This window comes from Phascolarctos cinereus, unplaced genomic scaffold (genome assembly GCF_003287225.1).
Source record: "Phascolarctos cinereus isolate Bilbo 61053 unplaced genomic scaffold, phaCin_HiC Scaffold_4;HRSCAF=312, whole genome shotgun sequence".
NCBI classification, from domain to species: Eukaryota; Metazoa; Chordata; class Mammalia; order Diprotodontia; family Phascolarctidae; genus Phascolarctos; species Phascolarctos cinereus.
The window spans coordinates 717,974,674-718,000,168 of record NW_027555847.1 but is presented as its reverse complement, the minus strand read 5'-3'; the positions used below and the strand labels follow the sequence as shown (position 1 = coordinate 718,000,168).

Here is a 25,495-nt window from a genome sequence, read left to right as displayed (position 1 = left end):
CTGGCACACAGTAAGCGCTTAATAAATTCTTACTGACTGCACCACTCTGTTGGAAAACAGAACTGAGTCACCAAATAGCAGAGTTTCAGTTTTTAGAACAACAGCCCAAACCTACCACCGCATTCTGGGATTTAGAGGTGGCCGGCCCTCTGTCACAAAGCCCCTCACTCTAGAGAGGAGGAACTCGAGTCCCAGAAAGGCCGTGCCCTTGTTTTCCTGGTGCCTGGCACACAGCAAGCCCATCACCAAAGCTGGTGGAATGGGGTTGGGTTGTCCCACGTCAGGCTGGCAGAGAGCTCCAATGTGGTGACTGTCAGGGCACACCGTGGTGCCCAAGGGGCCTGATGCTTTCCCCCTGCCCCCTCCTCATGTGGGCATATCTTCCATTCTGGGGGAGATGCCAACTCCAGTCAAGACGTGACTCTTGGGCTCAAGTTACCGAGTCTGGCACAGGTGGAACAGCTCAAGAGAAAGAACATGGTCTGTCTGTGTTCATCTCTGGCCCCCTGTCACTGGGCCAGCCCCACTCACACAGAGCGTCTATACTAGATGTTTGTTGAGTTGACATCAGCCTTGAAATGGGTGTCGGTATCATCAATAACAAATGATGCACCCTAAGAGCTAAAGAGTTACCTCAGTCTGGGTGCAGTCAGGTGGCCCAGAATTCCTAGATTACGAGACCCCAGACTGGGGGCTGGGGCGGCTCTCAGAGGCCAATCGGAGGAAAACGGAGGCTCAGAGAAGTGACCCACCGAAGGCCAACCTGCCCCGGAAGTGGCAGAGTCAATTCTGATTCCAAATCCAAGGCTCTTGGCCCTCCCTCTTCCCCACAAGAAGGGGTGATGGGACTGAACCTCGAATTCAGCCGCAAACTCTCAAGACAACCACAGACTTTCACAGGTTTGAATTTTTATTAAAACAATCAGTTAAAATATAACAATCCCCCAGAATAGAAAACAGACTTGTGGGTATTTCACCTGATGGAGGAGGGGGCTCCACCCCTCCAGTCACAAGACACGCTGCACAAATCCAAATCTCAAGCTTTTGCTCTGAGAAGGAGGCTGGACGAGGTGTCCTCACTGGGGGCTGACTCCCCTGGGCCGGAGACCAGGGAGACCAGCACAGACGAGAGCCGAGGTTTCCTTCTCCCCAGGCTGGGAGCTCTGAGCTTCTAGTCAAAGCTGCACAATGATGTTGAGTTGCTGGACTGTGAAGGTCTGGATGGACTTCTGCTTTGGAAGAGCGGAGACAGAGATGCAGAGAGACACAAGAGCGGAAGGGCAGAGACAGAGTGGCAGAAAGAGAGACAAAGAGAGGGGGAGAAAGAGGTGCAGGGGCCTCTCCCTGCCAGCTTGCCACACGCACTTTCCCTTGGGAGCATGGGGGTGTCCAGCTCGGGGTGCCGTGCACATTTTTCCATGTATTTCTAAGTGCTGTGATATAATTCAGGGGAGACAATCAGTCCGAGTGCAGGAGCAGGGGCACAGAGCGGAGAAGCTGGGGCCACCAGCCCGGCCTCTCAGGAGCCTGGGTCCAGAAAGCTACTCCCGCCCTTCGCTGCTCCTGCCCAGAAGCCTGCCTGGGCTCCTCAATGAATGTTTCTGCACTGGCTCTTCCCTCCTCTCCAATGGCATGTCAGAAGTTTAGGTACACGTGACACGTTATGCGCTTTATTGACATACAGAACACCTAACAGAGCCATCTCTAAGCCCTGGGGGAGTGAGCATCCAAAAGGCAGTGAGCCTACCCCCATTCTTCCTCCATACAAAGCCCTCGCAGGGCTGACTCCTTCCTGCCCCACTCTGCCTTCCAAGAAGCTCCATCCCGAGGGAGCCTGGCAGCCCGCCCCCACTGCCCTGCTGAGGAGTGGGGTATTTGGTCTGCCAGGCAGAGAGGCCCCAGTGGAGTGGACAGGAGGGGTAGTTCTTGAGTTGATTTCACTGGCTCTCCATGGTTTTCCTTTCCCCTAAGCAGAGAATGGCCTTTAAATCCTTTGTGGCCAAGCATGCATGGCACTTTCCTATCTTTACAGATGACACATTTGCTCTTGTGGCCAGGGCGCACTGCCTTGGTGGGGGCTGGATCTGTGATTTCACTGACATGGGCTCTCCTCTGCACGTGAGAAAACGGCTCGTCAAGTCAGAGAACCAGCCCTGGAAGCCGGGGTCTCCCTGCCTCCGGGACGGCTCCCCCCCCCCCCATGTCTTTCAATTTTAAAGAGTAGCCACGGTATTTATGGCAAGAATCTGGGGGAGATTATGATTCATGGGAAGCAGAAAACATGATATGGGCTCTGGCTTTCAGAGTGCCCTTGGGTCAGGGGCTTGGCATCACTGCCCAGGGAGAGGAACTGTTCCGACCTTAGGCATCCTCCCTCCCAAGTCTCAAACACAGCGAGCGTCTCTCTCTTGAGCCTCTCTGTAAGATATGGAAGAGAGACGGAGACACCAAAGTTATCTGGCAAGCCAGGTTCGTGCCCAGCAGCCAGAGGAGGCACTGGGCATTGGCTGCTAATTAAAGAAGTGCAGCTCTCCCCAGAGGCTCAGCTCAGACACTTCCCAGCTGTTCCCCAAGTGGTCACGGAGGTGGCCGTGCCAGAGGCAGCGTGGTACCGTGGAGCCAGAGCCCCATCCTACGGAGCTGGTTGGGGGGTAGGGCAGGATCCCAGGCCTCCCTTACAGGCTGGATGACTAAGTGTTTTTATTACTTAAAAACAGGCAACACACAGAGAGCAAAGCCCCCAGATTCACGTTTGTTGCCTCACAGCCACAAGCAATCATGAGGTCATTTTGGCCATCCTCCTGCCAGCAGGAAGGACAGAAACAGGGTCAGGTGGGAGGGAGCTGACCACCCAGCCAAACCGGGAGGGGCTCAGGGACTCCCTCCAGAGTCACTAACCTGCTCCTCTCCCCAGGCCTAAAGGGCAGCCCAACGGCTGTGGAGGAGCCACACAATGAAGCCCATGGCTCCTTCTGACCACACAGGGATGGCTTCCTTCCCTTCTCAATCTCTGACAAGCTGTCGAAGCCGTGGAGCAGCTCAAAACCACCCAGGTCACGCTGGACACAGCAGTGGCCCAAGGGAGGGACCTCGGCCAGGGGGAAGCAGAACCCGACCAAGTAGAAGGGAGAATTACTTCTTTACCACCAACTTAGCACAGAATAGTCGACCAAAGAACATTTACTGAGCACCCATTACGTGGGCCAGAACACTATACTAGGCACAGTGAGGCTAGGAGAGGGAGTACAGAAGGGCCTAAATGTCCAACAAGGAGTTTTTTACAAAGGGCTTTGGGCAGGGGAACAAGATTAAACATGTAGATGCAAGGCTTAAGCAGTATGTTTCAAGATGCAGAGTGCAGAGATTAGCCAGAGCAGCCGAGTTTCTTGCCAGGAGAGAACACAAGATAACTCGGTGCCAAAGAAAGGCCTGCCATGGACAGCAGAGCAGAGGAATACCTGTGAGCTACAGGGAGGGCCTGCAGAGACCCACCACCCTCGGAGGCTCGGCTGGTTACTGGAAGGTCCCAACAAACACTGGGTCCCGCATGTCTTATGTGAACCATGGCAGGGGCAGCGAAGCCCAGGACGGAAGAGGATGTGCAGGCTTTGGGGGGCAACCGCTCCCCGCAGCTGTGGATGTGACGCGAGGCAAGCTCAGGAGCTCCTGACCACACCCGGCCCCCGGACCTCAGCCCCCAGCCGAGGCTTTGGCCTGACCTCCTTCTCACAGACGTGGCTGCCATTCTCGTACCTGGCCATCTGGCAGCCAGAGCCCATCCTCAGGGGGCCCAGACCCAAGGCCTGATGGCTGTGATGAGCCTGTGTCCCAGCTTGGGCAGATTCCCAGCCTCCCTCCACCAGAGCCTAGAGCCCCATCCCTCTGGAGCCGGCCCTCCCCGGCACCAGCATGGAGGCCTTTCCTTCAGCCCGGCTACTGAGATCTCCCGCTCTTCTGAAGCCCTAGCTTGGGGCGGCTGCACAGACCACCAATCCTGCTGACCCCTGGTGTTTCAGAAGGTGTCACGAGGATGCTCACACAGGGGCTCCACCTCTCCCATCTACTTGGCTATCCTCACTCACATCAGCTTCCCCTCTCCCCCCTGGCAGAACAGGCTGAGACTGCATCTGGCAAACATTACACACCAAGGTGTCTGAAGACCACGTGGGACACCACAACTGTACATCAGACAAAAGAGACTGCATATTTTAAAAAATCCATAGGGCTGAACTTGAATCCCACACCAGAAATCCTTGGGAGGGCTGGAATTCAAGGCCATTGCACATCGTTGGCACTGGGGTCACTGCTTGACCAGAGAAAGTTCAAGGAGCTCCTCATCATCCGGCCAGCATGTCCAGGGATCGCTTCCACGGTGCGTGGCCAATCCTACTGATGCAGGAGGGCCCGGGCAGAAGTGGCCACTCCTGGGATGGCAAGGTCATTTCCTAGAGCTCTTCAAAGAACGCCACTCGGGACTTTGTGCTCTGCAGGGTGAGCTGTAAGAGAACAGAGAAGAAGGTGAAAGGCAGGCCTAGCTACCCTCCCCGTGTCCAGAGGGATCGAGCCCGTCCACGACCATGTCTTGTGGTTCAGAGAGAAAAGGAGGGCTGGGGACCAAGAGGGAGGCTTTCCCAGGCTCAGGAAGATGCTAGAGCACTAAGAGAGGTTCTAAACTTTCTTTCCAGTTCAAAACTCAGAGACGTGGCCACTCCACTATGGATGACTACTGGGCAAAAGCATGCTAGCAAAGAAACACATTAAAGCCATTTCCCCAGACAGCAAGATGTCCCTGGATCCCAATCCCTACCACTTTAGAGAGCAGAGGGCACTTTCTCAGTCAGCACCTTACACAGCTGTCTGAAGAGAGACCCCCTGTGCAGCCCATCTGGGAGGAGGCCTGGACTGGCGAGTGCCACTTGGCACCTTCTCCGGGGTGCTAGAGTGACCTGGTCAGACAAGCACACGTATACTGCTTCCCACTCTGACCCCAGGGGTAATCTTGGTCTCCCCAAGTCTCGCCTCTTGGAATGGCACAATGGGAGGTGCTTCCCTCCCTTCTTTACACAGTCCAAGGGTGAGAGCTAAAATGCTGTGCCCAGTGAAACCAAAGGCAGGTGGAGAACATGACTGCCCCTGAAGTGTGCAGGAATGGAGAAGCCGGGGCCCATCCCATCTGTCCGCCTATTGTACAGGCTCTTTCGGCAGCTGCGTCTGGCTCACACGCACACAACTCTAGACACTTTGCAATGGATCACGGGCCCCGGGACACAATCCATGGAGAGAGCTCTGGAAGCCAGAGTAGAAGGCAGTGCCCCACTTCTGAAACCATTTCCCTGCTCTGAGGATGGCCTGCGATGGAGCCGATCTGCCTGGCTCTTCTTGGGATGGAGCACAAGCCATGAAAACTCGTGGCCGGCTGCTGTGTTCTTTCATTTCTCCCCAGAATCAGCCAAACCACAAGTATCTGGCATATGAATGCCAAACTTCTGGGGCAAGGAGATACAGAGGGGCAGCAACATCCTCCCCCAGCCCTGGGACACGGTACTGGGAAAGGGCCTTCTCTAGACTAATGACAACCCAGGACTGGTGAAAAAACAATCAGCACTGCTGTGCTTGTTATGAGAGCTGTGCTAAGGGCCCTCTCTAGAGCCCAGAATGGTCTTCTTTGTCCCAACTAGAGCTATCATCTGCCAGCATCACATTTCCTGCCTCCTCTGCCAGCTCCGACTTCTATTCCCTTCAAGGGAGAAGAGTAAAGAGGGTTAGCGAGCTACTAGCGTTTGCAGAAAAAGGCAAGAGGGCCCGGTGGGCTTGCCCATAGACCTCCGGCAGCCCCTCGGGCAGACGTCACCGCGCCCAGGTCGCAGCGCGACGCTGCTGGGATGGGCCAGGCTGAGAGCGCGAGCACACAGACCTCCACGCTCTAGAGCTCCATGCTGGAATCCAAGAATTCTTGGATCCCACACATGACGAGCCAGGCCGGCTGTGCCCAAAAGGCGAGAGGAGGATCCTGGCAGCCAGAGCAGCCCCATATTCCAGGTACCAGAGCACGTGCTTGTCAGCATGCAAAGTGCCTTGGTGGTGGTAGGATGCGTATGCTCCAAATACTCACTGCCTCTGCAGAGACTCAACCTGGTCCTTGGTCTTTCAGAAACAGAAGCAGCACTGCTTCTGCTCCAGGAAAAGAGGCCAAAGGCAAAGGAGGAAAGTAAAGTCAAAGGCTCCTGAGGGTGGAAAAGGAGGACCAAGGCATCCCTTCCCCTCCCTGACAGTGCAGCAAGCACTCCCAGTGCACCAAGAGAAAGATGGCCCTCCACAAAGGCTGGCGGGGTCCTGTGGGGGGGCGAGACTCCCGCCTCTGTGAGAAAAGCCTGGCACCGGGGAGCCAGGGCCAGGCCCACCGACAGCCCGGCTTCCAGCACGTGCCCCCCTCACCACCATGCCACACAAGTCCTCGCGGTTTCAACTCCAGGAGGGATCTTACAGCGCCAAGGGCGTTGCTGCCGGGACCTCTATCTGCTTCCACCGCGGTGGCCTGGTCCCGTTCCTGTCCTCGTTCCTGTCCGCCACCCTGGCGGCCTAACGGTCTTCCTCTGGCCTTCCTTCTGACTGGGCCGCCATCCCTCCCTCTGGCCAGTGGAGCGGGAGCCAAGAAAAGGAGCAGGCCACAGAGCCAAGGGGAAATCCCGGGCTTCCTTCCTTGAGACAGAAATCCATGTGGTTCACAAACGCGTGAACCACAAGAGCTTTGCTCAAGGAAGGTCTTACCGGAGCCTGGCTAACCTTAAGGTGAATTACCAGTTTCCACAACAAGTGAACAGGTCAGCTTCCCGGCTCTTCCCTCTCCTAACCTAGAACGGCCCTGGAAAGGGCTCGTCGTGCACCAACACGCATTAAGCACCTACTGTGCACACACTGCTGCTTATTCTCTGATTCCCTTACTATAAGGAAACAAAGACCGAGGCTGGAAAGCATGCCCACGATGTCAGGTGCACAGCGACACTCCAGGCCCAGAATCACGGTGCACCGCCATCACAAACACGACCCGGCTTCCTGCGAGGAGGGATGGCAGACCCCAGAGGTGTCACTGCACACACCCCACAGCCTGGAACTGGAGCCCGGAACGTCCTCCAGGGGCGACAGTGGGAGAACCAGAACATGGACACCCTAGGGCAGGCCAGGTCTACACTTGGGATGTGCAGAATGCCGGTTCCAGTTCATGAGTCCCCAGAGGCTGGTGAGCCGTAGGAGCCGCGAAGTGGCATGGCGGATAGAGTCAGGAAGATCCGAGTTCAGATCTAGCCGCAGACACTTCCTAGCAGTGTGATCTTGGGCAATACAATTCCCCTGTTTGCCTTGGTTTCCCCAACTGTAAAATGGGGGTAATAATAGCACCTCCCTCCCAGGGCTACTGAAGGTCAAATGAGATCTTTTTTTAAGTGCTTAGCACAGGTGCTCTGTGCCTGGCACACAGTACGCTTCATCAATGCCAGCTGCTGTTATCATCATTATTCCATGCTGTTCAGGCACAGCAGGTCATGAGCCCTCTGAAACTCGCTTCCAGGTCAGCAGAGCTCCTGACGAGTGTGGATGCCGCCTCAAGCCCAGGTCATGCTCACCAGCTCCTGGAAGATGCTGAGGGAACATGAAGTTTCCTCAGGCCTGCTTCTCCCTTCCAGCTGCCTTAAATCACCCATGGGAACAACCCAAGGGCAGTTATGGTCTCTCTTGCCTGTGGCTACTGCTCAGTTGGGTCACCAGCCCAATCCTGTCCCTTAAGCTGCTCTGTCTTTGTATTTCAGAGGTCCACAAGCCTGCCCGGCTCGTCTTCCTTCCCTTGGGCCTCACCAGAGCCATTCACATGGATGTCTGCACCCCTGCTGCCAAAGCAGGGGTTAGAGACGCTGATGAATGACCCAAGCTGCCAAGGCTGACTGGATGAGAGAAGGTGGCTCTCCTGTCCTCCCCAAAGAAGAAACACCCACAAGACCAAGTCTGGCTCCCCGCAAACTCAAGCCAGGCACCCAGGGAGTCTCGCAGGAGGTCGAAGGGCCCCTCACCCTGGTGTCCACCTGGCTCTCTGTAACCTAGCTGAGGGAGGGAGAGCCATGGCACCCCCTGCTGCTGCTGGGATTGTCGGCTTCTTCCAAAACCTCCCCAAATGGCCACTGGGACAAGACGCAGCAGACCCATGAGGGGGACAAGGGCCAACACACCAGCTACTGTCGGGGTACACCCGGCCCGACATCCGGCAGCCTGAGGAAAGAACACTGGACCTCAGAATACCAACAAGTACTGGCCATGGGACCTTGGGGAAGTCACTGAACCCCACACAGACTCAGTTTCTCAATTTTTAAGATAAAGGATATTTATGACCTCAAAAGGTCATTCCAAGTCAAGTGTTCTGTAAGCCTTGAAGTACGATGAAGACAAAGGAACTCAGGGAGTTGCTTGTAAAGAAAGTGCTCTGGACAACTGTCCAGAGTTGGGAACTCTGGTTGGGAAATGAAGGACTTGGACCACGACGGCCTCTCTGGTCCCTTCTCGTTCTGATCCTCTGGGGCACTGACGCACCACAGGATCACAGGAGTCGGCGATGCGCTAGGCCAGGGGTTTTCCAACGCTGGGGTCTTAGGACCCTCTCCCCTCCCAAAGAGCTTCTGTTTGTGTGGCTGATATCTATGGAAAGAGCTATGACCTTGTAGACTCCTGGAAAGGGTCTCAGGGACACCCCCCCCACCCCAGCCTTAGCCAACTACTGATCCAGACCAATCTTATACAAATAAGAAAACGGTTTTGTACCAGGTCACAGCAGCGGCAAAGAGCCCAGATTCACATCCAGTGTGCTTTTCTCTGCAATAGGCCTCCTCTCATTACCTAAGGGGATCTCCTTCTGGAAAAACAGGGCTACACAGAGGCCTCTGGGCCCTCTACGGAGCCCCTCCAGGGCTTTCCAAAAGTCATAGAGGAGGATAAATAAATACATATGCACGGTGCAGCCTACGGCAGCAAGGCAGGTTGATTAAGAATAAATTACATTTTCATCAACACAGAGTGAAAATTGATTTACAAGGCTGCATTGTGATCACCTTGCTCCTACAGCCAAGGAGGATAGAGGGGCTGGCAGGACAACCACCACTGCTGCTCTGGCTCTCATGAGCAGAGGAAACGTCACATGAAACTGGGGGAACAAAGCACTTATAGGACACGATGCCTCCAGTTGTGCTCCGGCAGCCTCACCTCAATTCCTGAATCCTTGGGGAATGGAAAGGTGCTACAGCTGGAGCACCGTTTAATTCATTAAAAAAAAAAATCCCCACCCTTGCAAACCCTGTAGGCCCTGGAACTCGGCCTGTCCTATCAGAATGCAATGGAACTGGAACGCAAGCCCCGAATGCCTTTCTGCTCCCTCTCCTCCTCCACACACGAAGCACTAAGGAGCAGGGGAGGCAGAATCCATAAAATGGCATGTGGATGCTCGGGGGCCCAGACCTGCCAGGAAGGCGGTCTTTCAGAACATTGAGGTGAGAGCCAAATTCCATAGCCCTGAGCACCAATATAATCTGGGGCTTATGGGATGATAAACATCCCCTTCCAAACTAGGAAGGAAGGTCGGACAGGAGGGGATTTCCATTTTAAAAGGAATTGGTTAAGCTTTCCCCAGCCTCTGGGGTGAGGGGGGTGGAGGGGAGTCTCATCTACAGAAATGGTTTCACACAATGCACAAATGGGAACAAGTCCCACACCCGGCGGTGGCTCACCTGCCTCCCCCCCCACCCCGTCAAAGGAAGAATTTAAGACCAGTTCTGTCCTAATTAACAAGCTGAATTTGGGGTTATCTTCTTTATCAGTCCTAGGAAAGAAGGCTGCCCTGGGGAATTCCAGGGGATCTCTCCTAAATGCTTCTCTTTTGGGCGGAGTGGTGTCTGATAAAAAAAAAAACCAAACCGTTGAGGAAGCTAAATTATCACAGCAGAGGCAGCAAAGTGAGGTAAAACGGTATAAGCCAAAATGGCAGGCACTGTCTGCAAGATAGGCCCGAGGCTGCCCCTAATGTACCATGTGATACCATGTCTCAGTTTCGCTACCTGAAAACCGGGATAAGTACATGATTCACCTCACAAGGCTGGTGAGGAATCGAAAGGTCCAGCCGGTGACATTGCTAGGACATGACTAAGCTTTGTCTGACAGATGGTGGCAGGGCTCCTCTCTGGGAGCTGCGTGTTCAGCCTCTCACTCCTTCTAGCACTGCGGTCCCACCATCAGCTACTAGGAGCAGCGCCAAGCTGAACACTTTCCCCTCCACCACCACGAAACACAGAGGACTCACCTCTCAGACCAAGTCACTTTCCAAAAGGCAGTAAAGTGACTCAGGCAAGCAGACTGCACTTCTTGAGCTCTTCACCAGCTCCCAAAGATGCGCCCTCCTCCCAAGCCCTCCCTCGACACCTGGACGCCATCTTTGATGTTGCCTTCTCTCTCCCCCTTGACATCACCTCCTCTTCCTACCCTTCCACTCTCCTCATTTTCATTGCTGCCACCTCAGTGCAGGCCTTCATGTTCCTCTGCCTCGACTATCAGTCATACATTAACTGGTCTTTCTGTCTTCGTCTCCCTCCTCCCAGCCATCCTACTTGGTTGTAGGCCAGAAAATACGTGGAACTTGGGGCTGACACCCCCCACCACCACCCACGAATACACTCACACCACCAGCTGGGACTGCTGTGAGCAATGAAAGATCAGTGTAACTTTGCTCCCTGGGGGATTGGCACTCCACCTCAGGCCCTCTTGGCAACAAGAACATAAAAGCGGTTTTTAAGACTTTGGCAGGGAGCTCCCGAAATGCCAGGAAACCTCCCCATCCTTCACAGCAGCTTTTATCTGTTATGTTGTCCAGAACTGCTTTTAACTGCCTTGGGGCATTGAGATATGCTTTTATAGAAAAGGACTGTTTGTTTGAACCCATGGGCTCTGATTCACTATCCTTGCACCAGACTCAGAAAGTCAACTGGGGCAAATGTGCTGCTCAACTCACCTTCCCAAAGCACCGCTGGGACATCAACCCCTTGCTCAAGAGACTCAGTGGGCCACCCTCATATCCTGAACAAGACCCCACTCTTTCACCTGGCTCTAGGAGACTTGGTCCTGCTATGATGTACCACCATTCTCCTTTAGAACCCTGACATTCCAAACCCAATTATTTGCTAGGACCCCCCAAAGCCCCTAATTTCCTACCCTCAATTTCTTTGCTTATGCTTCTCCTCAGCTTGGAATGTACTTTCCCTTCAGATTTACCTATTGAATTCAACATATTTTATTTATTAGGTACCGATTTTGAGCAAGGCCCTGTGCCAGGATACAAAGATAATGATGACACAGGCAACACCCTTGAGGAGCCTACAATGCCATGGGGGAAAAGATAAGCAGATGAACATCTATGATATGAGAAAGAGTGAGAAAAACGAAAAGGAGAGACGCAGACAAAATGCTATGGGATTTGTGAGGCCAGGGATGGAGCTACCCTTGGTCCCACACACTTCAACATTTCTACCACCGACTTGGGTGAAGTCACAGAATGTATGCTTGTAAAATTTACAGATGACACGAAGCTTGGAGAGATGGGTAATCCTTGGGATAATAAGAGCCAGGATCCAAAAAGGCCTTGACAGGCTACAACTACGGACAAATCAAATTAAGATCAAATTGAATGGAGAGAAACAAAGTTCTACACTCGGCCTCAAACTGCCAACTTCACATGTAAAGGCTGGGTGCGGCCAAGCTAGATCAGACAAAGTCCTTCTGGCCCAGTATGAGCCAACAGTGCAATCAACTAAGGAGATGCCAGGGTAGTACCTTGGTGAGGCTGGGCACGGCGCTCCCAAGGAGGGAGACGAGAGGCCATGGCCACAGTCCAGGCCACGTGTGGCACCCTATTTTAAGTGAGGTACTGACAAGCTGAGTTGTGCCTAACAGTGGGTGACCATGACAGTGTGAGACCCTGAAGACAAGGCAAAGCAATGTCATGATGCGTGACAGAGAGAAGAAAAGACGGAGGAGGTCCAGGAACACGTCTTTAGGTATCTGAAGGCCTGGGATGGCAAAGGAAGATCAGGTTAGCTCTGCTTGGCCCCACGGGTCAGAACTAGGTAGAAGCTGCTAAGAGGCAGAGTTTAGGCTCACAGGAGAATCCTCTTCAGGCTCGGGGAAAGGGGTGAGCAAAAGGCCCAGAGATGGGAGAGGATAGGATGTGAATGGAACAGCATGGTTCAGCATGCCCAGAACAGGACAACCATTCCCAACTGGTTTAATCTCTCTCCTCTCCAATCCATCCCACACACAGATGCCAAAATTACATTCCCAAAGCACATGTCTAACCACAGGACTACCCTGCTCTAAAAGCTCCAGTGGTGGCAAAGCCAGGATGGTGGAGGAGCAGGGAGTAGTACAATGAGCTCCCTCCACCAAAAAACCTCTTCCAAATAAATCTAGAAAATGCACCAAACCAAATCCTGATGAGGAGATCCATGGGAAAAAAAAACAAAGTAATTTCTTGTTCCAGTCGAATACAGCAAAATATGAAAAAGGAGACCAGTTGGCACTCAATAAATGAAAAACCAGTTTGATTGGGTAGAGACCCCCCAATCTTTTGGCAAGGCTCCTTACTGATGTCATCTAGACACCTACCAGAAACAAATAAACTAAGGCCAAGGTCTGACAACCAGGGGATATCTAGAAGGGTAGGCTTCTAAATGAGGAAGAAGCCTTGAGGAATTAACTAAGTCTTTGCCCAAACTAAACTCTAACAACCAAAAATGCCCTGGCTAGGAGAGGGATTCCTGAGTCCTCCACTGCTCCTGAAGAGACAGAAAGCCTGGGCAGCCATGTATAATTGGGTCCCCATGCTTGATGCTGGTCCCGTATGCGTACCCCCAAGGTGGACCTCTTTGTCTAGGAGGACACAGACACTCTATTCCCTTGGGTCAAAAAGAGGGATTCACATGTTAACCACATAATTAAGCATAAAATACTGAGCAGCTAGCTTCAAAGTAGGCTGTGCAGAGCAGAGGTCACCTAGGTGGCGGTGGCCATTTGTTTTAATTGCAGTAGATGCCTTTCATGAATATGCAATTTCCGTTCTGTGATTTATTATTTCCTGAGGTGGCTCAGTGTCTCATTTGACACCAATGGTGCTACCGCAAGAGGCGAATTCTAACAAAATTAAAAGTGATGCTGTGTGTTTATGTCTTCCTGGCCCAGAAGAGGCTGGTCACAGACTCTGAGGCATCCTTGTTCTACCCTGGAACTAGAGACCCCAGTTCAAGACAGAATTGGGAGAGGTAAACCATTTCGGCTTTTTAAAATGGGACTCTCCCACCATCAACGTCTGACCCTCTGGACCCTCACTCTTTTGTTTTGGTCTCCATTAAAAATCACACATGCAAAAACACTGACCATTTTGTCAGCATGCAAACTCAGATAAGCTGTCCAAGTGCAAACCCTGGGAAAGAAGCCCCCTCTCCAAGAGCCTTGGGTGGGCTTCAGGGTAATTTCTGAACAGCGCAGACTAACGAGATATTTTAACCAAACAGCGGCATCATCTCCCCATGGTTAGACCTCAGACCTTTCTATGTTCTAAGCACTTAACACCTTCCAGACAACGGGATCTACTTCCTTTAGCTCTGTCCCTAAGCTGTGCTGTGTACATGCAGCCCACACTCCATAGTGACTCCATGGCAGCTTCCCCAAAGGCAATAGTCACAAACAAGACTCTTGTCATTGGCATTAATCTGACTCAGATGGAAATGCCAATGTGGTCATACTAACCAATTGGTATAGAAGAGCAGAGAGAACAGAAAATACACCCACCAAACCCCAAACCTAACCCCGGTAACATTACATCTCAGTCCACTAGTACCAGTCACACTGACTCCCCCTCTCCCGATCCCCGCCTCCCCTTCCTTTTAAAATCTCTAACCTAAAATCTAAGTGGCCAGGTAGATGGGTGGACAGAGGGCTAATCTTGGAGTCAGGAGGACCTGGGGCCAAGTCTTGCCTTTGACATATGGGGGCTGTGTAGCCCTGGGCCAGGCCTGGACCTCTCAGGACCCCAGGCTACACTCTGAAGACTGAACTACCTTACTCAGACCCAAAGAAGAAATTGTACATCTGGATCCCCACCTCCTACCTAGGTGTGAACTGGGAGAAACACTTCTTTAGAATGCCTTCTCCTTCCCCAGCTGAAGCTACTGTCTCCCCTGTGAGGCCACCACCAGGAAATCAGTTCTCAGCTCAGGAAGAAAGGTCAGCCCCTTGAACTGGAGGCTTCCCCAAAGACTATGGATGAGAGAAGTTCCCACATTCTCAACATACAATGAAGGGGCCACCAAGAGAGCAGAGAGCATTGACAGCCATAAGCCACAATAGGCAGCGAGAGGGGGTCAGGTAGAAAACACTTTAGTTTTATGAATCGAAGGCTGAAAAATGGAAAAAATCAATATGGGGTGATTTTAATGGAGATCACCAATGGCCATCCTCCATTCACCTGCCCTGGCCAATCCCCAGGAAAGCCTGCAAGGCCACTCTGGCCCAGACTGTGGACAAGTCTAGCCCATTTGGCTAGAGGAGAGCTCAAGCCAGATCCCACAAAACGGAGAGGGCATCAAACTTTACAAATGTGGCCAAAACAACTACTATTTAATTAGAGATGATGAGGCAACCTTAGCCAAATATAAACCGGGCCCAAGTTTCTAAGCAACAGTAAAACCTCTATTAACTAGAAGCCCCAATTCGCTGGATTTATCCTTTTTTCCTGTGGCTATCCTGATTGACAGAAGGGAGGAAAACGTCTAACAAGTTTATACCGGGGACTGACTTTATATACTTTTTAAGCTTCTATCTAGAGGATGACATAAGATCAGAGATAGTTTCAGTCCATTCCCTTTTTCCTTCTGCGGCTACCACACCGCCCATGGAAAAATGACACTGAAAATCACAGCCCTGAGGCATCTGAAGAACCTATATTAATTAAAAAAAAAAATAAAGTTCAATTTCCTTCTGTTTACTGTCCTTAGCCAAAAAAGTAGATGACTTTCTCTTACGAAGTTTTCCAACGAGGGTCCAAACAAAAAGCATTTTCTACTTAACCTTGAGTTAATCAGAAAACTTACAAGACTCCCTTCCCAGAGCATTCTGGGTAATGTTGTTCCTGCCCACTGCCCTCCACGGCAAGGCTCATCCTGACCCTGCGCTCTCTAGTGCTTAGCATTGGGGCACTTCATGGACGACAGCCATAAGGAAACCCAGGACCAGAGGTCAGACTGTCCAGCTCTTCTCTGGGGCTGTCCTGGGGGTCACACCACAGAAGCTGCTCACAGATCAGGGGTCTCAGAATAAGGTCTCTTTGGTACTTGAGTAACTGGCTTCCTTCCCATGGGATTCCAGATGAACCCAACAAATTCTGTTTCACAATAAAGAGTGTGATAATAATGGACTCACTTTTCCCTCAACCTCAGTATTGCTCATGGCCAGCATGAACACACAAATGGAAGCCAACTGGCATCTGGAAGGGTGCAAGGGAAGAAGGGTGGGCAGTTCACAGAATTCAGAGCTGAATGAAGATGAACTTAGGGCTCCTCTGGTCCAGCCCTGCCCCTTGGGAGATGGGAAGAGACTTGCTCAGGCCTAAACAAGGGCTAAGTAACAGAGAGAGGTTCTGAACCCAGGCCTCCCGACAGCAAAACCAGAGCCCTGGCCCTTGCAGGAGGCTCCTTCCCTGGGATGCCAGGCAGATGGCTTCCTGGGAATGCTTTACCCTGCTGCCCAGGCCCACAGCCAGTCTGATGGCTGGCTTCTGTCAGAAGCCTTTCAAAGCGCACTGCAGGCCCAGAATCCCAGTCTCACCAAATGTGGGCGCTAAAAGGGAAGTCTGAGACCATTCAGCCCAAATAAGCTGATCACGTCACTCAACGAGCACATGATCCAGCACCTACTGTGCGCACAGGACTACGCAGAATGAACAGTGAATACACTGTCCTCAATCTCAATTCCCTCAGGCCACAAGCTGAGTCCCCGCTGGGGGGAAGATGCTCACTGGAACGCCCACACATAGATGCCACGAGATCAGTGTACTTCAAAGCCTCTGCCAGGAACAGATGCTCGTGCCAGGAAGGAAGGGAAGGGTGCTCTCTTCTTTCATCGGCTGGGGTGGCCATTCCCCCCCCCCGAAGGGTCTCAGAGAGAGCTAAAGTTCCCACTTGACCAGTTTCCATGCCAGTGATGTCACCCCCACAGAAGGACTCTCTGATACAGCAGAGCAGACACAGCTGGAGCCCCCAGAGGAGAGGTCGGGCCTGCTGACTCTGCGGCATGCGCCTCTGGGGGAGCGGGGTTGGGCACTTCAGAACTCGCCCCTGACCAAGCATGCAGTTGCTGCAGTTGCCCAGGGGGCAAGGAGGGAGGACATCCCGGAGCACGAGGACAGGCAAGCTCATGCACGGGTTAGTGTTACAGACGGCAGTCCCATCACCACACACAAAGTACCTTGGAATAACCTACTTGGAAGGCTCAAATGCAGATAGGTCTTCTGCCTTGGGCTTGAGGCTAAACCAGCAAAATAAAACGAAACAGAAAACAAGAACAGACCTGTGTGATATGAACAGTGCTACCGGCCTGCAGCCTGCACACCGACAGCTTGCTCCAGGCTCCGGCCTGCTAAGCGGCTCCTGGGGCGAAGAGGTCAGGGGGTGGGCAGGCTGGAGGCAGGAGAAGCTGGGGGCTGCTTGGCTCGGGGCTCCCTTCACTGCTCACAGCCTGAGGCTCCCCAACTGCCTGGTTACTGCCCCTTTCGCTAAGCGGGGTTTTGCCGTCAAGGGGAATCCCGGAGAGTGACAAAGAACAGAGAGGTGTAAAGGGGAGTTGGCCTCTTCCTCTCACCCCCTCTCTGGCAGCATCCCCTCAGGCCCATGGGAAAGGAGGCAGAGCTTTCCCCAGAAGCTGACATACATCGCTCAGGATTTCCAAAGGTTTTAAATACAGAAAACAAAGAGACATCTCTTCAACTGGAGAGCAATTCTCAACTCTAAGATTAATGTTCAGTTTTTCAGTTGTGCCTGACTCTCTATGACCCCATTTGGGGCTTTCTTGGCAAAGATACCAGAGGAGTTTTCCATTGCCTTCTCCAGCTCATTTTACTAACGGGAAACTGAGGCAAGCTGGGTGAAGTGACTTGCCCAGGGTCACACAACTTGTAAGTGTCTGAGGCCAGAGTTGAACTCAGGAAGATGAGCCTTCCTGACTCCAGGCCTGGTGCTGTATGCGCTGTGGTGTCCCCTGGCTGCCCAACTCTACAATAAAGAGCCAAATATTAACGAGCTGGCACTCCAGATTATTAGCCACCACCAACGCTGAAGCTACAGACTGGCCAGTAACACCAGCTGGATGAGACCGGTAATGGTACGTTGGAAAGAACACAGACTCTGGAGTCAGAAGATTTGGGTTCAAAACCTGCCTCCGAGGATGACTGCATGTATGACCTTGAACAAGTCCTACCGCTTCCCAGGCCTCAGTTTCCTCATCTGTAAAATGAGTGGGAGTTGGACTCCTGGCCACGGAGGCTCCCTCCTGCTCCAGGTCTCGGATGCTCTGACAGACACAGCGAAAAGGAGGCCTGCCTCACCAGAGCATGACAGCAGCTGGCCTCTGCGTCCAGAGCTACTATTTAACCGTCACAACTTCGCCAGTTTGGAACAATGCCAACAGAAATTTAATGTGACGTTTTGAAGGAGAGGGGCACGTGATGCTAGATCTGGCACATGTTCAAGCCAAGCAGTGCAACAAGGCCCATGGGTGTCCATCTGACCATCTTACTGATGGACAAACTGAGACCTGGGGGAGGGCGGCAGTAAGCCCAGGGTGGGGGGCCAGGGCGGCTGAAGAGCCAGCCAGGGGGCTTTTCCTGACACCCCTGCAGCCTCTCTACATCCAACCAAACTGGACGAAAAAGGGGTCAGCTGAGCTGTCTAACCCAAGAGAAAAACAAAGTAACCCATCATGATTTTCATGGATTATTTTCTTGGGGAAGAGGAGCACATGACACTGCGGCACATATGAGCGCGGCTCTGCTCTCAGAGCAGGCTGGTTTCTTTTACTAATCTGCAGCTCTACACACTCGAGGCAGCTCAGAGTTCTGCTTCCCAAGCCGCCCTCCCCACTCTGCAAACATTTCCAAAAGGGACGCTCCGTCCTCAGCGCCCTCACTCTGGTGTTTCCTTCTCAGCAGGCAGGTGCCCCCCCCCCCGCCCTGGCTCCAAAGCCGGCCTAGCTTTCCTGCTGAGGGGATGGGGGCTGCAGAGCTCTCCCCCAGTGGGATTCCTTGTTCCCCAGCTTGACTTCCCATCAAACAGTGCCGGCTGAGACACCCTCCCCATAGCGGCCTCAGGGCCCCCGGTGCTGGCACCGACCTTTCTGATGGTGCTGTGTTTGCTGCCGCCCCTGTCGGAGTTCTCGCTGTGCAGAATGTCCAAGGCCGTCTCCCTCTCCTTCAGCTTGAGGGCCTCGATCTCGGTCTTCAGCTCGTTCAGCTGCTCCTGCAGGTGTTTGCTCTTCTCCATGTACTCCACTCTGCCAGGAAGGAGACAGACCGTCGTCACTGCTGGGAGGGAGGGGCGCGCTCCCGACCCACCGACGGGCTCCAAAGGGCCGGCGCCGTGTGCACCTCCCCCAACGGAGCCCTCCCCTATCCAACCAAGGAAAACGGAGGCATCGGATGGCTTTTGGATGTCCGAGCCAGCCTGGGGGAGCCCCCAAAACAGAGCCTGCCAGACCCCATCCTACTGTAAGAATGAGGGGCTGCAGAGGACGGCTCCATCACCCTACGTGTGCTCCAAGAGCCCCAGTGCAGGGAGGGCCTATGCAGACCCTCTCCAAGCCAGGAGTGTTTGCTCACGGCAGCCTGCCTAGCCCTAAAAGGAGGGGATGAAGAACAGCATGGGCCAAGGGCAGCCTGGCTCTGGGCACAAATTTGCTGGCCTAAGTCCCACTGACCATCTGCCTGGGGTCAGTGTGTGGCCAGGGGAAGCTCCCTGTCAGGTGAACCTTAATCATGGGTACATCAGTCCTCCAAAGAGTCCAAAGGGGTCATACTTGGCACCAAAGAACACGATCAGGAGAAAAAAAACAATCTGGCAGCATGGGCGTCACCATTCAAGGGGTTGACGAAGGTGTGGCCTGACCTCCCCCCGTCCTTTGGTCCCCTGGCAGGTGGGAAGGGCATTTGTCACCTTTAACTTGTGATCAGGAAATGTTCATTCAAGGGAGGGGAGAAAAGATCATGCTTCACGAAAGCCGGGACTGCTCTGGCACACTGTGTTCCAAAGGGACTTAAGAGAAGGTCCAGACTCATCAGACCCAAATCCATCATTCCGGGCTGCCCCACACAGAACACAGACAAGCAAGTGACTTACTTCTCTTTCTCAATCTCCATGGAGAGCCGCTTCATGTCAGTGTCCTTAAAGTCAAAAGACAGGCTCTCGCCAATGAGCCCAAAGCTGGGCACGTCGGCTGGCAAGGCTGTGGTGCTCGAGCTCACCGGGGGCTGAGGAGAGAGCTCTGTTTAGAGGGAACCTCCGAACAGCAGGAGGTGCTAGGGACAACAATGGGGGGGGGCGCGCGTGGGTTTGTGGAAGCTCAGGAACGGACAGACGGTGGAAGAGTGAGGACCTGGGAACGGGCTAGCCTACTTCCTGAATGCCTTGAAAACGTCGTTGTTACAGCTTCTCTGACACCTCCTCTCCCAATGACTCCCTAACCCCTGAAAAAATGGTATTTACAGAAACTAATTCAATACCTTGTAAAAAGGTGACTGAATACATGGGTGACTCTCTGGGACTGTACAAAGGGTTCTACCCTATTCAATCACCTCTTAGCACAGCCTGAGTAAACAGTCCCACTGATGGCAACAAGAGAAAGAAACCAGGGCTCACACCCTCTGCCTCCCTTCTTAAAAGCCAAGAGCTCGAAGCTGGGCCCGCCTAAGCCAGGCAGGCTGACCAATGCCATCGCTAAAAGCGACTCAAGGAGCAGGGGTGTACACTGCCAATGAAGCTCGCACTCATGGGAGTCCTGTCTCTGGCCACCAACCCACTGCCCAGCAGCTCAGCATTTTGAGGGTGGGCAGGAGACTCTTACGAATGGCTTTGAGAGCTGGAAGGGATGGTGATTACCCTGCCCCGTCTCCTCATTTTACAAACGAGGAAACAGAGAAAACCAGAGTGAGTGTCCAAGGCCACATGTCTGAGGCAGGTCGAGGACCCCAGGGCTCTGCTCCTGGGGCCACGGGGCTGCCTTCCTGGCTAACAGTGGAAGAGCTGATGCCTTGGGAACGGCCTCACCCCACAGCGGCCCAGTGGCCCTCCCGTGCGCGGCTCTCACCGGGTAGGAAGCTTTGCTGGTGATTTCCAAGAGCTTCTGCTTCGCTCTTCTTTCAGACTCTCTGGCCTCCTGGAGATCCTGCTTCAATTGATCGGCCTCCTTCGCTCTGGCAAGAAGAGAGAAGCAGAAAGAAATGAGACCCAAGTTCTAGGGAGCAGGAGGTGAAGGGAGAGACAAGCTGCAATGCCGGCTCAGCCCCTAAGACCGAAGCGTCCTGGGGTGAGTTCCTTTGTCTCTCTGAGCGCCCACTCCCCACCTTGTGAAATGAGGGCGTTGGACTCAATGGCCTGTGAGGCCCCTAATGCTGGGGTCCGAGTCACAGCAGACCCACTGTGTCTCAGGGTCCTCCGGGCCCTGCAGCCTAGGAGGCCTTGTTATCTCCATCCTACATTCACAGGCTGGGCCACCTTCCTTGGCCACATGACTAGGAAGCCTCTCACTTTCACCACCATTCCACCTCGCTCTGTGACAGCGCTGATGAGCCAGTAGCCAGCCTCCGTCTGGAGAAGCCGAGCCTGGGACCTCATGCCCTCCCCAAGCAGCTCCCTCTGCTCTCTCACTGTCAGGATGAACTAATAGTGCCTCTTTGTGACTTCCACCTTCTAAAGCTGACTGCTGGTTCTTCCAACCAACCTCCACGGCACGGTCCCCAGTCTGTCCTCAGCCTGCAGCCCAGAGCTGGAGACACTACCCAGAGGGGGCCTCATCAGGCCAGGGTCCAAAGAAATTACCGTCAGCTTGCTATTAATGAGGCCTCCTGCCGGTGCGAGCTTCTCTGACTGCACGTCACAAAACTAGCACTTCTCAATCCTGAAAAGACCTCAAGGTCTTTTTCCACACGGACTGCTTCCTAACCTTGTCTTGTTCGTTCTGTAATGGTTCAGCTGGTTTTCTTTAAGACTCAAGTTCAGACTTTATATTTGGAAATCAGAGAGAGTGATATGAAGAAATTTACTTAAGAGTGGAGAAAGAAAAAAGATCTGGCAACAAAATCACTGGCCATTTGGGCAAAGACTACTAGGTACCAGATGTGCTCAAAGGGAACCTGAGTAATAACAACTTCCTTTGCTTCCCTTCGAGTTCATCCTGCCTCCTGCATCCACTGCCAGGCCTCTTCCCTCCCACTCAGCTATGTGCTTCCTTCCCCAGAATTACTACGTGTTTCTTTTTGTTTTGTTTTGGTTTTGTTCTTTGGTGAGGCAATTGGGGTTAAGTGACTTGCCCAGAGTCACACAGCTAGTGAGTGTTACGTGTCTGAGGCCGGATTTGAACTCAGGTCTTCCTGACTCTAGGTCTAGCACTCCATCCACTAGGATGGAGCCATGTGGAGGCTTCCTTTGGCACAGGCTGTGAGAGGACGTGGCACTATGCATCCCATGCCAAAGTTCTACATCTGGTCTGATACGCGGGAATCCTTGTTTGGCAAAACACAAAAGGCCAGAGCCACGAAGAGGAGGTCCTGGCTGCTGAGCGGTCAGAGGAGACTGATGAGGAAAGACATGGTGTTGTAGGGGAGCAAGGGTGCCAGGTTAGGGCCTGCACGCTTAAATAGGAATGAGCAGAGCTTCCAAAGATCCTGTTTCCTGCCCTGAGAATCAAAGTCATTTTGGAAACTGCATGGGGAAGGGAATTTCCTCCCATTACGTATAAAAAGACACACTTTCCTTTAGCTGCAAATCTGAAAATAATTTGGAATAAAAAATTTGTTTTAAAGTGAACAAATAGGAACTTCAGAGGGAGAGAGGTTTGCAAAAATTGCCCTCATACTTGAGGTATGGTAGGAAGAGCACTGGGTCTGGTGTCAAAAGAAAAGGCTTTGCATTTTGCTTCTGTCATATACCAACTGTGTGACCTTAGGCAAGTCAGTGAACCTCTCCCCGAGCCTTATTTCTCTCCTCTGTAAAAGGGGGACAATAATACCTGCTCATCTCACTAGGAGAAAGTGATTTACAACCCTAAATGTGTTACAGGAAAGCCAGCAGCTGTTCCAAGCCAATGTCACCTCCTCCCCAAGAGAAGCCTGCCTGCATCCCCAGGCCCTTTCACCTCAGAGGTGACAGAGACACCCACCATGGAGCGGGGAGAATCAGGCTGCTCCCCTCTGCCCACAATATCGTAACAGTGCAGCTAAGCTGCTTGAGACCAACCCCCAGTCAAGCCCTGAGCTGGAATAAGGCAGAAGCCACAAGGGCTGAGCATCCCAACCAGCCACGCGGCTGTCAAAGAAGAGGCCACCCTGGGAGACCAGGGGCAGCTCTGCCGCTCCGCTCACCTCCTCTCTGACTCCTCAGCCATCTTCAGGGCCAGCATCTCAGCCTCCAGCACCTTCTGCTCCATCAGGCGCTTTTCCTCCTCCGTCCTGATGGCTGTGGCCTTGACCCGCTGCATCTCCTGCTCAGCTTCAGCTGCCTTCTGAGCCAAGAGCTTTGCCTCCTCCTCTGTGATCTGGGCCTTTTCTGCCAGCAGGTCAGCTGTCTCCTCAGACCGCATCTGAAAGGTGAAGAGCTTTCTGCTAGGAATGGACTCCATCCCTACAGATCACGTGACCTCAACAGCAGACATCAGGTCTCCGGACCATTAATGTCACAGCTGCCGAGAGTCTGCCCTGTCCATCTATTGAGCATTGACCCAAGTTCAAATGTGCCCTCAAACACTTCTTAGCTGTGTGACCTTGGACAAGTCACTTCATTGTTTGCCTCAATTTCTTCAACTGTAAAATGGGGATAATAAAACACTTACACCTTCAGGGTTGTGAGGCTCAAACGAGACAATATCTTTAAAGTGCTTTCCAAACCTTAACTAACCAGCTTTTTGGAAATGAGAGGACAGCTTTCTCCCTCTACCCCTCTGGAAGGAACATTTGGGGAAATTCATATGCCTCACTGGAAAAGGAGAACCTTTATACTATACTAAAGGAATGAGCTGTAAAACAACTATGCAGGAGGGAATCAAGAGAGCGGATAGAGAGGAAGAATTAGAGCCTAGCTCCTCCCTCTCAATACCTCAACAAAGATTCAGAAAATGAATCATACTGAATGCTGATCAAGAACGCCAAGGAAAAGTCCCAGGAAGTAATTTTTCCAGCCCAGAGTAGTTTAAGGAGACAGACAGAGAGGTCTGTGGGTCTGGCCAGGAGAGTATGCAGAAGCAGTAGTGGTAGCAAGGAGAATTCAACTGCCCAGCGACTGAAAGAGGGTCAAGAAAAGGTACCAGGGCAGGAAGTTCCAGAGCAGAAAGAAATTCAGGGCACCACTGAACGAGAGCTGGGCACGGGAACGGGTGCCCTTGGGCAGCTCTGGGGGCCAATACCCAGCTGAGGTCATGGATACAGGGTGGAGAGAAAGAGGTGTGTTAGTCCTAGCTGCGTATGGAGCAAGAAACAAGTTCTGGGGAACAAAGAGCGGCCGTGTGGCTCTGACCTCAGGAGACTAGCAGTGGACAGCAGCACCCCAGACCAAAGAGGAGTCAGGAGGTCACTCTGAACCCACAGAACCTCCCAGGGGAGCGACAGCAGCTGAGTCCAGTAACAAGCGACCAGCCAACAGACCCAAATGTGGGTCAGGAACTTCCAGAGCTCAAACGAGGAGGCAGTGAGCAGACTCTGCTCTGGATTACATTGCTTTGAGGGGCACTGAAAGCTTGCAGGCCCTCAGTCCACGTTGTGAAAGCAGCAGATGGACATAAAAGGTCAGAAGCTCAGGACAAACATCTCCCCACCAGAAATACACAAAGCCCGGCACTAACATAAAATCCAAAGTCAAGAAATTGGCAAGCAAGGAAAAGAGAATCTCACAATAAAGAGTTATTAGGAGGGGCAGCTAGGTGGCACAGTGAATGGAGCACCAGCCCAGGAGTCAGGAGGACCCGAGTTCAAATCTGACCTGAGACACATGATACTCACTAGCTGTGTGACCCTGGGCAAGTCACTTAACCCTGATCACCTCACAAAAAATTAAATTAAAAAAAAAAGTTATGACAAGAGTGATGCTCAGGAGACAAAGAAGAAAAGAAGACTCCCTCCCCCAAAAATCTACAAACAAAGCCTCAAAGAAAAATGCAACTTGGATACAAGTCCCACAAGATTACCTAGAAGAACTGAAGCAAAGTTTAAAAAAGATCTAAAAATTATTTTAAAAACCAAAAGAAAGAAGCAGAGGAAAAATGGGAAGGTAGGGAAAAAAGATGTGAAAAGAAAATTAACCGTTTAGAAAAAGAAGTACAAAATCTTACTGAAGAAAACAACTTCTTAAAAGTTAGAATTGGCCAAGGGGAAGCTAATGACTCCATGAGATATCACGGAAGAATAAAACAAAGTTAAAATGCTGAAAAAATAGAAAATACGAAGCTCTCACAGAAAAAACAACTGACTTGAAAAACAGACTGAGGAGAGATAATTTAAGAACCAGTGGACTACTTGAAAGTCATAAACAAAAAAAGAGCTTAAACACCCCAACTCAAGAAATCATAAAACTATCTGATATCTCACAATCAGAGGCCAAAGTAGAAATTTAAAGACACCACCTCCTGAAGAAACACCCAAATGAAAACTCCCAGGAAGATCAAAGCCAAAATCCAGAGCTCCCAGGTTAAGGGGGAAAAAAAGCATTGCAAGTAGCCAAACAAAGAATTCAAGTACCAAGAAGCCACAGTCGCAATCACACATGATTAAGCAGCCACAACTATCAAGGAACAGAGAGCTTGTTACACTACATCTCAGAAGACAAAGGATTTAGGCTTTTAAAAATAACCTACTCAACAAAACAAAAATTCTACAGGAAACAAAATGGACCTTTAACAAAACAGAGAGCTTCCAAGTATTCCTGATGAAAAGACTAGAGCTGAGTAGATAATTTGATAAACACAGGAGTTAAGAAAAGGATAAAAAGAAATCACAAAGGACTAAACCAGGGGTGAGGAACCTGTGGCCTTGAGGCCATATGTGGCCTCAAGGCTGCAGGTCCCCCACCCCTGGACTAAAAATCAAAATGTATATATTACCATGTGGTAAGATGAAAGATGTAGTCCCTTGACATTTTATCCTCACCAGGAGTTCTACGAGGAGTCTAAG

At 52.1% G+C, this 25,495-nt stretch overlaps 1 protein-coding gene across 8 annotated transcripts in view; it reads right to left on the bottom strand.

Moving 5' to 3' along the window:
* Positions 1-892: 892 nt before the first annotated feature.
* NF2 (NF2, moesin-ezrin-radixin like (MERLIN) tumor suppressor) overlaps positions 893-25,495 on the bottom strand; it is a 128,270-nt gene continuing 103,667 nt past the window's right edge. For 4 of the 8 annotated variants that reach the window (XM_020996401.2, XM_078154404.1, XM_020996400.2 and 1 more), the window contains 5 exons: positions 22,700-22,917; positions 20,428-20,533; positions 19,461-19,591; positions 18,459-18,618; positions 893-4,496 (listed from right to left, as the gene is read on the bottom strand). In XM_020996401.2, the coding sequence (XP_020852060.1) occupies positions 4,446-4,496; positions 18,459-18,618; positions 19,461-19,591; positions 20,428-20,533; positions 22,700-22,917 (666 nt within the window). In that variant the 3' untranslated portion in view covers positions 893-4,445. Of the gene's footprint in view, positions 4,497-16,471; positions 16,600-18,454; positions 18,619-19,460; positions 19,592-20,427; positions 20,534-22,699; positions 22,918-25,495 lie in introns of those variants that run through there. The other 4 variants (XM_078154403.1, XM_020996397.2, XM_020996399.2 and 1 more) reach the window with 3 other exon arrangements.